This window comes from Cloeon dipterum, chromosome 1 (genome assembly GCF_949628265.1).
Source record: "Cloeon dipterum chromosome 1, ieCloDipt1.1, whole genome shotgun sequence".
In the NCBI taxonomy this organism is placed as follows: Eukaryota; Metazoa; Arthropoda; class Insecta; order Ephemeroptera; family Baetidae; genus Cloeon; species Cloeon dipterum.
Genome location: NC_088786.1, coordinates 24,362,524 through 24,373,808, shown reverse-complemented (window position 1 = coordinate 24,373,808; position 11,285 = coordinate 24,362,524). Strand labels below are relative to the sequence as shown.

General features: G+C 39.1%; 2 protein-coding genes and 1 long non-coding RNA gene across 4 annotated transcripts; 1 reads left to right on the top strand and 2 right to left on the bottom strand.

The window, feature by feature from the left end:
- Positions 1 to 673: 673 nt before the first annotated feature.
- On the top strand, positions 674 to 1,815 carry LOC135947876 (uncharacterized). Its single transcript, XR_010575733.1, has 3 exons — positions 674 to 1,017; positions 1,109 to 1,220; positions 1,788 to 1,815. It is a non-coding gene; the product is annotated as an uncharacterized LOC135947876 (long non-coding RNA).
- A 177-nt stretch (positions 1,816 to 1,992) lies between these two features.
- Positions 1,993 to 2,983, bottom strand: ND-13A (NADH dehydrogenase (ubiquinone) 13 kDa A subunit). The gene is made up of 3 exons (XM_065496849.1): positions 2,828 to 2,983; positions 2,305 to 2,481; positions 1,993 to 2,132 (listed from the first exon to the last, which is right to left on the bottom strand). The coding sequence occupies exons 1-3, from the start codon at positions 2,948 to 2,950 to the stop codon at positions 2,064 to 2,066; spliced, it is 369 nt and encodes a 122-aa protein (XP_065352921.1). The 5' UTR covers positions 2,951 to 2,983; the 3' UTR covers positions 1,993 to 2,063.
- Positions 2,984 to 3,288: 305 nt separating this feature from the next.
- Positions 3,289 to 10,547, bottom strand: woc (without children). 2 transcript variants are annotated; one of them, XM_065485909.1, is made up of 20 exons: positions 10,457 to 10,547; positions 9,837 to 10,081; positions 8,707 to 9,767; positions 7,966 to 8,080; positions 7,759 to 7,911; positions 7,462 to 7,694; positions 7,211 to 7,409; positions 7,005 to 7,159; positions 6,831 to 6,946; positions 6,532 to 6,769; positions 6,257 to 6,479; positions 5,929 to 6,110; positions 5,216 to 5,411; positions 4,884 to 5,051; positions 4,601 to 4,827; positions 4,301 to 4,511; positions 4,098 to 4,247; positions 3,763 to 4,014; positions 3,608 to 3,707; positions 3,289 to 3,549 (listed from the first exon to the last, which is right to left on the bottom strand). In XM_065485909.1, exons 2-20 carry the CDS (start codon positions 10,069 to 10,071, stop codon positions 3,366 to 3,368), a joined length of 4,398 nt encoding a protein of 1,465 aa, XP_065341981.1. In that variant the 5' UTR covers positions 10,072 to 10,081; positions 10,457 to 10,547; the 3' UTR covers positions 3,289 to 3,365. The 2 variants fall into 2 exon arrangements, with proteins under 2 accessions (XP_065341981.1, XP_065341991.1); XM_065485919.1 differs by having other exon boundaries at positions 4,122 to 4,247.
- Between the last annotated feature and the right edge of the window lie 738 nt (positions 10,548 to 11,285).

The window sequence follows — 11,285 nt, the reverse complement described above, 5'->3', positions numbered from 1 at the left end:
GAGTAGTCGTCTCGGGCAAAGAAATCCTCTCTCTAGAGTGTTGCTCGCTAGGGGGCCTGGAGAGCTGGCGAATCTGATTGGTCGTCGCGCTGCTTTGCTACAAAACACGGCTTGACGCATGCGTGGTTTGTCACGTCAGCTCAAAAATTCATTTTCGCGAAGGGTTCCTTGGGGTCCCAAAGGCCGAGTGGCACGGGGGTTAATTAAGCCTCAATTATCCGTAACTTTTGCATGGTATCATAAAAATAGGGGCTTTTTACGAACGCAACGGGTCTATAAAGTGAACTTTACTCTCCTTACGCCCACTCTGGCTACTTCATTCCTCTTTACGTTCGTGTTATCACCGCTGCTGCCTGCTAGCATAGTGGCGTCTCGGCGCATCCACCGCATTAGTTAAAGAAAAACCCAACCCACCCGGTACTCCCCCCTCCCAAGTTGTCATGCCAGATGCCAGATGATCTGAAAACTTGAGCTCATGTTGTTGTTTCGCGTTCCGTAGTCGCATGTTTTGATTATCAATTATCAATTATTCCCCCTGCGCCTGCGATTGAAACCCCGATATTTTCAGAGGCTCTGATAAAACTAGTTATAGCTTTTTTCCCGTCATGCGGCTAAATTTGGTCCTTGAGAGTTTTAAAAGAATGCCGCGTGGGCATATCTGGAGAGGGTTAGTATGATGCATCATAACACACTCGAGAAATGAATTGTTTAGAGTAGAGGTTTCGGCTAGTCTCAGCCAGCCGTGCTACGCAAATTTTGGGTCACTAGGGCAGCCGCCGTGAATTTGGCTATTGTAAGCTGCGCCAGCCGCCGGTGGAAAAGGGTCAAAAATTAAAATTGCAGGAGAAAAAATGTCTTCCGGCCCTCTGGGCCGTTAATCACTATCAAACTTCGCGTTTAAAATATTGTCTGCCGCGCCAGCCACCGGTGAAAATTGACTGCCGCCGGGCAAAAAATTCGGCTGAGCCGGTCCCGCCGGCCGCCGCCTTAAAACTCGCGGCTGAGATCTCTAGAATGGTTTGCTCGTTTTTCCACAAGAATATCTTTAACTCTTAATAATATAACGGACAAAACGTCCGCTACAAATAAATTTTCTCTTTCATTTCAGAAAGCAAAGATTCATCAGGGAAGTCACTCCACTAGAGAAAGAAAATATGCGTCAAAAACTGAGAGTTGAAGAGGAAAACTTGTTTTACCTCAGGCACCCATACTTGACATTTGTAAGCACACACTACTTAGGTTATCTACAATATTTTGCAATCTTTTGGCAACTAAATAAGTGTTTTAATCGTAGGCTTTAGGACACAGCCACGTCGGGTGTAGATAGGGGCTGGGTCCTATTTCCTATTCGCACCAAATTTAGTTGCCAACAGTTTTTCTCATGTAAGTTGACCAAGTGGCTAGGTTTCAAAATTTGACAGTTAGATCGTTAAAATAATTTTTGCAATGGAAATCCGATGTAAAAATCACAACTCTCGATAACACTCCCACTTCCCAACTGAGCAGAGCGCTCCATGTTATTTTAGAGGAAACAAGAAGTGTGAGTGAACGATTTTTGTGATTTTAGCATTATACAAAGGACTCACACTTTTCAAACAACTCACACTTCTCGGTAGGATAGCCAGGATAGTGCATTAACATTGATTCTTCCCATCAAACTGAGAAGTGTAGATTAAGCGGAAAGCGTGAGTCCACCATAGATCCATGGGATAAATTTGATGTAACAGGCATGTTGAGCACATGCAGTTAGCGTCAGCTTAATTCGCATCTTTTCATCTCACATACAGGCACAAGAAGAATTGTATCAAAAAGCGCATCCACCAAAGGACCCTGAACGGGTTAAATTTGAGATCCGGAGAGGCAAATCCCAGCCCAACGTCACTATAGAAGAGAGACTGGATTTCTTGCGTTGCAGAGAAAGCTGGGACTGATTGTGAGTGACTGTTCAAGTGTTCGGGAAAATTAGTGATAGTTAATAAATAAATGCTGGTGTTGCATCAAACAGATATTTTATTTCCTAAACTGTAACATTTTTACAACAAACTAAGTAGTGCCTTGACTACTTAGTGATGACTCCCATCCTTGAAGAAGCGTAGCCCACAGTACCCACAGGAGTGGTTCCCAGGTTTATCCTAAAACAAATCATTTATATTATGCCGCGTTAAATATTTACTCTTGGGACACGTTCACAATAGCCATTATCCTGAATCAGGTGTAAATAAAGGCCTGTACATAATAGTTCATTGTTTAATAATATTATATGTGTGTAAATAAGAACAATTGAGTTTTTTAAACTGCACATACCAAATTGATGTAGACTTTAGGATGTCCAGTGGGTCCACCACCTCCATCACAGGAAACAATCCTCTTTTTCTGGGAAATTGGTGTTGCTTTGTTGATCAAATCAACAGCAAACTTTGTGTTGACTTGTTTTGGGGTTTCAATAAATCTGGCCAACCTGTAGTCATCGCTGTCCCATTGCTTAAAGTAAAAGAAATTTAATTAACAAGAGCAAGAGAGTTGTGCATTGATACATAAATAGGTATATTGCATTATGGATTTGATTTGGAAGGCAAAACGACACATTCCAAATTTCGAATTGGGCATCATACATACACATAAGTTATTGATAATCGCATCCCAAAATACATATTATATACGTTAATTTAATCAACAATATTTTATGTATATTACTCAATTTCAAAGTTCCATAATAATATAAGCAATGAAAATTTGTTGCGCTCATTTGAACAAACTGGTGTGCAATTTACTTGAATTTTTCATTTTGTCTCATACGTCACACGTTTTAAAATTATTTTAAGCATACCTGTCCAGTGTGAGTAGCAGTGTCACTTGAGTTTGAGGACGCATTTCTCACGCACAGAGATGGAATAATCCTAATTAATTTCAGGGAGTTCGGAAGGAGCCTGATATTCTTTACGGCGGCCATGATTGTTATTGAATCGAACCTCAATTAATTCTACTTAAGCCCTTGTGGTGTCGCTCTACAGCAATTCTGCAGCGGGAAAACTCCAAATTTCGTTTGATTCTAAAAGAGATTTTTACATTGCGAGAAAATTATATTATTCGTATTAACCCAATGAAACATTTTTACGTTTCTAGAACGCATGGTTTTCAATTTTGTTATTTAGAATTCAACTTTAATGTATTTTCAACTCTCTTCACCCGCTGAATCAATAGGAAGTATCTCACAATCTGTTAAGTAGTTAGAACATTTTGTTGTTCATCTGTCACTTACTATATAAGGAAGAGTGAAAAAAACACCACTTTTACTTCAGATACATGGAGATTTTAAAATTATCTTATTTTAAGCAAGTAGTAGATTTTATACAAAACAGTTTTCTTCAATGATATTCCAAACTGTGCAAAATGCATAGTATTTCCCTAACCATTCTGATGCGGTTGAGCATTCTGCTGACCGCTTCCTTGGGCATGGACATTGTCGAGTACCAGACAGGACTATCAGGTACACAAGATCTCTCTGGCAGCAGGTAAAACACATCATTTCTTCCTCTCACACTCTCAGGGCTTAAGAAGCTTCAGGTTAATAACAAATACATAGTTATTGTAATGGTTGAGTGCTTACCATTTGGAAACATAAAACTCATAGAGCTTCACAGGGCACCTCAAAGGATTGATTTCATTTTCTTGTTGCTCATAAACCTTCTTTTTTCGCTCATCAGCATCTGCAGACATACAAATTTTACTTCAAGTGCATAAGTTTTAGAATTAATTAGTTACCCAACACAGATTGAGGTGGATAATATCGTAGCAACACGTTTCTACTCGGTCCGGATTTCCCCGGCTGAGTATTGTTCCTCTTCCAGTGCTTCATAACATGAGTAAATGAAAGCCTCATGTGGTCCTCAACTTCAGTCAAGTAGAAGTACTTAGTGTTGAAATACATCAATGTAAACAGCAACACATGAGGAGAGTGAGCCCCAAGTTGCTGACTCTCCCAAAGATGCTCCTCCTCAACTCGAGTAAGCAAGTCTAAAAAAGGGAGTTAAAAAGTCAGCCAAATCATAACAAAATACAATATGATGAGCATTTTCTCTCAATTGCACTACTGATACCATGTGGTAGTTTTGAAAACGTACTTCTATCATTCAGGCGGGTCACAAACTTAGAGCTAACTTGGTTAAGGCAGTCAGTAAATTTCTCGTAAAATGCATCAGTGAAAATGTTGTCTACACGTCCATTGCGGTAGAGGTAAAGTTGAATGCCTGTGAAAAATAGCGTTGATCACACATTCGTTAAAAGTTCTACCAAACCATACCAAGGCAAAGATAGAAAATGATATCAGGGGCATATTCATCTCTGTCAGGCTTGCGCACTTCCTTCACAAACATGCACAAGGTGAAATTTAACTCCTCTGTGGACAGCTGCAAAATGTCAGTTTTGAAGAGCTTAGCAGCTTTCCCAGACAACGACAATTCAGAATTCTTCTCCTTTATCCATTTCCGGAAAGCCAACACACCGTAAGAGAACTGCAAATCCAACAACAATACTGGTTAATATAAGAGATGCAACAATAAAAACACATTGTCAATACGAGAAGAAACTGATTTATGTTAACCTTGAGTTGCAAATCAGGGTCTGGTTCTATGGTAGGTTCATTATCACTGTCCACCAGAGAACGATCATGGTGCGTTGTATCATGAGGAATAATTTCTTGGTGGTGAGACAGTTCTCTGGAGGATGCGCGGGTCCGTTTGGCAGACGTCCAGTTGTTGTTTGAGGAACCACGGCCCCTTCCTCTCTTCCTGCCTCTTTGAACTGGCTCATTTCTTTCTTCACTCAAAGCTGAAGTTTAAATACTTACAATAATCTTTCAAAAATCAAATGATTCACAAACATACTTGACAGAGGTGGCGGTTGGATAGGGACAACAGGTTGTGGTGTTAGAACAGTCTCCAAGTCAAGAGATGGAGGCTGTGGGGGAGCCGGTTCAGTCATTTCCATGGCCATGTTGACAGCCATCTGCAAAATGTCTTCGCCCCCAAAGCTCGGCGTCACAGGTGGTTCGTCTGAGGAAGGCAATTAAAAAAGATTATGAGGAGCACCAATTTGCGTAGCCAGCACACTTCCCTAATCACTTACAGTTATCGTTATTCTATGATCAGAATAACATTGTACCAAGATTTGTTAAGAGTGAAATCAAGTATAAATTATTTGTAGTTCCTACACTTACTTGTGGGAGCTGGGGTGGGTGGTTCTACTGCATCATCGCTGTCGTTCATGGGCGACGGGGCTCCAATGTCAGCATTTCCTCTGTCATCATCATCACTGTCACTGGTAACATTGCCCTTCTTATCATCAGCCACCATTTCTGCCATCATCAGAAGCTCAGCTTCAAATGGATCTCGAGGGACTTGATCCGCAATCCTCTGCAATAATATAATTCCAAAGATTGAATTAGTAGGGAACATAGAAAGGTATAAAGGATATTTATTATCCAATATACATGAAAATTAAAAAGGTCTCATTATTTTGATTGAACAGACAAAATCCGGTGAAATAAAAGTCAGAAGTGGACAGGCCACCAAAATGAGGGTCAATACAAATAGTTGATTTGAGTTGATTGATATAAATGTCCCGATATTTCCGACGCTGACAACAGTAATTTTTAAACACTGATAGCTTACTTTAATTGCTTGCAATTTTCTTACATGCTTTTCTCGTCTTGCACTAGCTAGAGCAATCGCACAAGGGATTAATTTTGGGCATTTTAAGCATGACATCAAGAGATTAAATAATATACAATTTCCGAAAATTAGGACAATGTTGCACCCTAGTTTTGCTATTTCAAATTAGATCTTATAAATTGACTTTGATCATTTTTTTTCAAGTGAGGCAAGAAACAAAAATGGACAGGCATAGAAAGTAAAATTATTGGTATCATACCTTGATTTCCTTGAAAATTCCCTTAGCTGAATTTCTGGTAGTGGGAATAAACATGGGCACTGGGATTGGTAGTGGGAATGGCACTGGTATTGGAGTAGGAAAACTATACATTGCCAAAGGAACGGGTACATATATTGGCACAGGAACAGGAATCAGGGCCGGAGTTTTGTTCTCTTCAAAGTCTGAAATATGAAGTATTTCATTTATAACACATATTTGCATGTATGCACAATGTCTAGAGCTTTATGCTTGAGTTGTCACTAATTGCATGCATTCATTTATATTTTAAAATAATTCAATGAACAAGTTCAGGAACCAATGCACCAACCTGTCTGACATGCTTTTGCTGCCATCACAGGTTTGTTCATAACTCCCTTGGACAAGGTGGCAGGTTTGCAAAAAGTGCTTTTGTTTGACACAGATTTACAAGGAGGAGGTCGGACAAATGTCTGCTGGACAATCTTGATGTGTTGAGGTGGAGTTGAGGACACAGTACTCAAACCAGTACTCATACCAGTACTTGTAGTGCTGATTGCTGGAGCAGTTACCTCCTGCGTGACATAAATCTAGTGCTCAAGTAGATTAAAATTTGCTGATCCTTACCACAGGCGATGCTCTTGAAGTTGGAACTGCTAGAGAGGTGACATTGCTTATGATCGGCATCGTCGGTTCAGATTCGTTCATTGTGCTAGCTGCTCTTGGGTCCATAATGGGTGTCATATTACTCATTTTTTGGTAGTCCATGCAGCAGACAAAGCAACAAAAGTTTCTAACTGTTGAATCAGACATGGTCAAGTGACAAGAGCCCTGACTCTGTTTCTTGCACATATCGCACTTGATTCTGGAAGGAAACTTCGACATTAGCCACAAGAAAATATTTAATTCTGAAAATCAAGACTTACACTTGTGAATTTGAAGCAGTCTGTGACACTTTGAACAACTGCAGACACTTCAAAGAGCACAGAGGGGCTGGGCATGGAAACTTCATTTCAATCATATCAAAGTTGTACTTTTTAACCTGAAATTAATCACATGCACATTGTCAACTATTTTGTGTGTCAAAAAAACAAGCCTACCTTGCACCAACCGCAGGAAATTATCCTTCGGGATGACAAAGTGTGCACATTGTGGCACTTTCTCGAGCAGAAATTGTGCATGACATCATTGTAGTAAACTCTTTGCCGGCCTGGCATGTATGCGTCAAAGTGTCTTTTACACAGCTCGCATTCATCTGCGATTTTCCAAGTTAATCCTTGCAAATAATATTTTATCGTTATCTTACCGGTCTTTAAATTGTTGGCGAATTTGAACGCAGCAAAGCAGGGGTCAGAGCAAAGCCTTTGAACTCCGCCACTTTGAATCACTTCAATTGTGATCTCCTTCATGTCACTACAAACGGCGCAGCTATCAGTGATGACTGGCTTCGGTCTATTGCAGAGTATTACATGATAGTCATCCATACAGTTCTTGCTGCAGAAGTCCTATTGAATCAAATTAATTTTGAACAGAAAAATAAGATAATAGAGTATATACCTTGAACTGCCCTTTATCGCCAATAGGTGCCAGGAAGCCTTCATTCTCACCCGAAATATCCCTCTGACAATAACTGCAGACCTTAAGTCCTTTTTTAAACTCTTCCAAACACTTGCTTGAGCAGAACTGTCTGGCGTTGTATCCAAAGCGAACACAGTACTTGCCCATGCTAGCTTGAGGAACATCACCTTTGCAGTTAGCACAACAAGCACCCAGTTCATTTTGGTAGGATTCTAATGCGAATCAAAACAAGTAGCTGTCAGTAATGAAATCAATAACTGTGGAATTGAAACTAACCTATGCATTCCTCACTGCAGTACTCCATTGACTGCCAAGACAATTTTTCAGAGCTTGTCGGGTCAATTTCCTTTCGGCAACTGAAGCAGCGTCTTGTCAAATCTGGCGCTTTCTCTGGTTCTTCAGTGTTGATTGTTTGCAATTTATTTGATGCTGAATACAAAAATGTAAAATCATTCAAGTTTCAGAACATGACATTTGTCTTACCTATTGCTTTTATTTTAGGCCGATTTTTGTACTCATTGCAGCACTCCTTGGTGCACAGATAAAATTTCTTGCTGCACTCTGTTGAGGTTTTTAATATGAAGAGACATTCTTTTTCCTAAAACAAAGCGAATAGTTGCATGATGCTGAGCAATAAATACTATGTGCTAATTAGAGATCTAATAACTAATATTATACACCTCCATGTCAATTCTCATTTCACATAGAATTAAAGGAGTTGGTAAAAATAAGATGGTGCTCAGTGCGCGCCCTTCCCAGTCCTCGGACAGGGATAAAAATGAGAAATAAAGTTTCAACTTTACATTAATTTTATATGGAATCATTATATAATCAAACAACTGCAAAAGCTTTGAGGCTAAAGAGGCCAACTGTTTACTTTAGTAGCGGCATTTACGATAGTGTTTCTTAAATTTTCCAAGAATGTATTGTTTAGTGGGAATTCAAAGAATTAATTTTATCTGATCTAACATGAAAAATAAACAAATGTTCCATGGAAAGCTGAGCAAATATGCCATAATATTAAACTTAATTTGCCAGCTAACCAAGTCCATAACTTGTGGCTCCTTTAAAGTGTCAAAGATCAGCTGTGAAATTTCTGATTAGCATGAAACTGACATTTTTTAAGGTTAAACCACAACCTTAAATTCCTTTAAAACCTGTAGATGTCACACAACATTGCAAAAGTGGCCAAATAATGCTAATATTAGCAGTTAAAATGCTTACAGTATTGCACTGATGACAATGTCTGGTTTCAGGTTCTGCAAGTTCCTCATGTTCCAATTCCTCAGGTTCCTTTGGTTCATCATTTTTCTTCTCAACAATACTAACATCTTCTTCCATTTTCTCAACCTCTGAATTTTGCAGGTCTGTGTTGTTTTCTTCAAGCGACTTGTTTGCTCTCTCTATTGATTCGCCTGAAACTGGAATGTGCCCTAATATCTCTTCCTCCACATCATCATTCTTGGAATCGTCAACTACTCCACCAGCTTCCAAAGGATCTTCCCCTTCTTGTTCATTAGCTGCTTCCTCCCCCTCCACCTCAACATCAGTGCTTTCATTTATATTTACATCTTCAACATTGTCAACACTGATTTTGTCATTAGACAGTCGAGATTCATCGTCAAAGGTTGCAAAGCATGTAGCACTTGCTCGGCCTGTACTCTCAGTCTCCTCTTTTTCATCCACGCACTGGACATCATCCGATACACCCATTTGGTTAGACTCTTCATTTGGATTTGCAACAGACTCATCTTCACTTTTGTGTGCTGCAGACTCAATCTCGCAATCATTGGTTGTAGACTCATCCTCATTACTTTTTACAGCAGATTCAATCTCATTTTGATTGACCAATTCTTCATCTTGTTTTATAGGAAGTTCAGCCTCACTCTGGTTCAAGACCAGCTCCTTGACATAGTCTTTCATTAAAATTTCAGGTGCAGCTTTTTCATCATCTGCTGGTTGCTTGTCTGTGTCCATGGAATTGTCTCCCGCTTCCAATGCCGGTACAATGCTTTCACTTTCTCCGATTGAGGGTCCATTCGTGATGACGACAGGTTCATCAATGGGTGTGGAAGAATCCGCAATCAGCTCATCAAAGTTAGCTTCTTTCTGTTCTGTGATGACGACAGGTTCATTGGTGGGCGTAGAAGATTCCGCTATCAGCTCATCAAAGTTAGCTTCTTTCTGTTCTGACTCCTCTTCTTTTTCTTGAGGACAGACTTCCATTTCATTTGAAGTCTCCATTTCTGTATCGTTGGGTTCATCTTGAGCCTCAACCATTTTTTCTAAAGGGAAGAAAAACATACAATTTTTCATGTTTTCTTTTTAGTAGACATTATAATATGAATTGATACCTGTTGGACTGTTTCTATCCATCTCAATTGGCGAACCTGCGCCATCTAAAGGGTGTCCCCCTTCATTGGGAACTCCGCTTCCTGGGGGGATCTCACCCTCTGTGGATGTGCTTCCTACTACCTGGTCAGAGCAAGGTGCAGTCTCCATTTCAGTAGCTGAAATATCCTCCATCTCCACGCTTTTGACAGGTTCATCATTGCTCAAGATATCGTCGTCGGCGTTGAAGACGCTCATCGTTTGAAATCTAAAAAATCAATATTAGCTCGTCGCATTGTGTTGTGTTGGTTGTTGCCGGCACACACGCGCTTCCTTTAATAATTTTGTTTAAATTAAATGCGTAAAAATGTAGTTTACGATTCCAACAGGCTCCCGTCCAGATTCGATTGAAAGGGTTTTGAAATAAATACATATATATGCGCATAAACGGCTGGGATGCTTTGGAAGATAACAATTCGCATACCGCATCCAATGGAACCCCTGAGATGCGTGCAAAAGCCGCGAAATATTTTACTTTGCATTTTTTCTTTGTAAATAATCTTTATAGTGTTCATACTATATCATCTCATACAAGGTTTAGTTCTGAACATGCATTAACTGTCAAATCGACAAATTGACCCACCTTAACTGTTAAAACAGCAAATTTGAGTTTGCAAAGCAGCTATACACCCGCTAACACTGTTTAGCCGCCATGTTTATACGCAAATTCAAGACGCAGTTGCCAACATAACAGGCCGATACATAAATATAAAATTCTTGCTATTCGTACTTGAAATTTTCAGTTAAATGCAATTACTTTAAAATTTATTTTTATAAAATTATTATAAGCATGGCGTTTTGAACGTTTCAATTAGTAATAACTATTCAATACTTGTAATTTAAGCATAATAATATTTACGTTTGGAATAATTTTGGATAGAATCAAGTTGCTTTCTGTGTATTTGAATAAAAACGCGCGATTGGAAGAGCATAGAAAATTTGCTTCGGTCTGCCAACTCCCTTTCTCCTTCTTAACATAACACAATAGTAAATTTAAAAACTGATTTAAACTTTTTAAAACTCTACTGAAATATATTTGAAAATTTTTTAAAAGATCATCGGTTAAATCTTTACCTACAATGCTATTATTGAAACACAATTGTCATATTATACACGTGCGTGGGTCGAGTAGAATAGCTCGCGTGTGTTCCGTGTATGAACTATGAGCCTATGTTTGTCGCGGCGCTCGTATTATCGTATGTTACAATAGGATTTAGAATTCCTTGCCACTGTCATTAAGGGAAATCAAATTAAATAACACATAATATAATGAGTTAAATAAAAAAATGGTTATCCTTTTTTGTAATCTGTTCTGATCATATACACGGTCTTAATGAGAAAACATATATATTCATTTGATGCTGTAATTTATTAAAGGTTGAAACGCTACCATCAATTTAATCATTTTTTTA

What these genes read in the sequence shown, in the direction of transcription:
- ND-13A (XM_065496849.1), bottom strand. Translation starts at nt 2,950, where the DNA reads ATGGCCGCCGTAAAGAATATCAGGCTCCTTCCGAACTCCCTGAAATTA. An exon ending in CTGCTACTCACACTGGACAG is followed by an intron (nt 2,482 to 2,827) that starts GTATGCTTAAAA and finishes TTTTACTTTAAG; the next exon opens with CAATGGGACAGCGATGACTA. An exon ending in CTAAAGTCTACATCAATTTG is followed by an intron (nt 2,133 to 2,304) that starts GTATGTGCAGTT and finishes GATTTGTTTTAG; the next exon opens with GATAAACCTGGGAACCACTC.
- woc (XM_065485909.1), bottom strand. Translation starts at nt 10,071, where the DNA reads ATGAGCGTCTTCAACGCCGACGACGATATCTTGAGCAATGATGAACCT. An exon ending in CTGCAGTGAGGAATGCATAG is followed by an intron (nt 7,695 to 7,758) that starts GTTAGTTTCAAT and finishes GATTCGCATTAG; the next exon opens with AATCCTACCAAAATGAACTG. An exon ending in GCGATAAAGGGCAGTTCAAG is followed by an intron (nt 7,410 to 7,461) that starts GTATATACTCTA and finishes TTGATTCAATAG; the next exon opens with GACTTCTGCAGCAAGAACTG.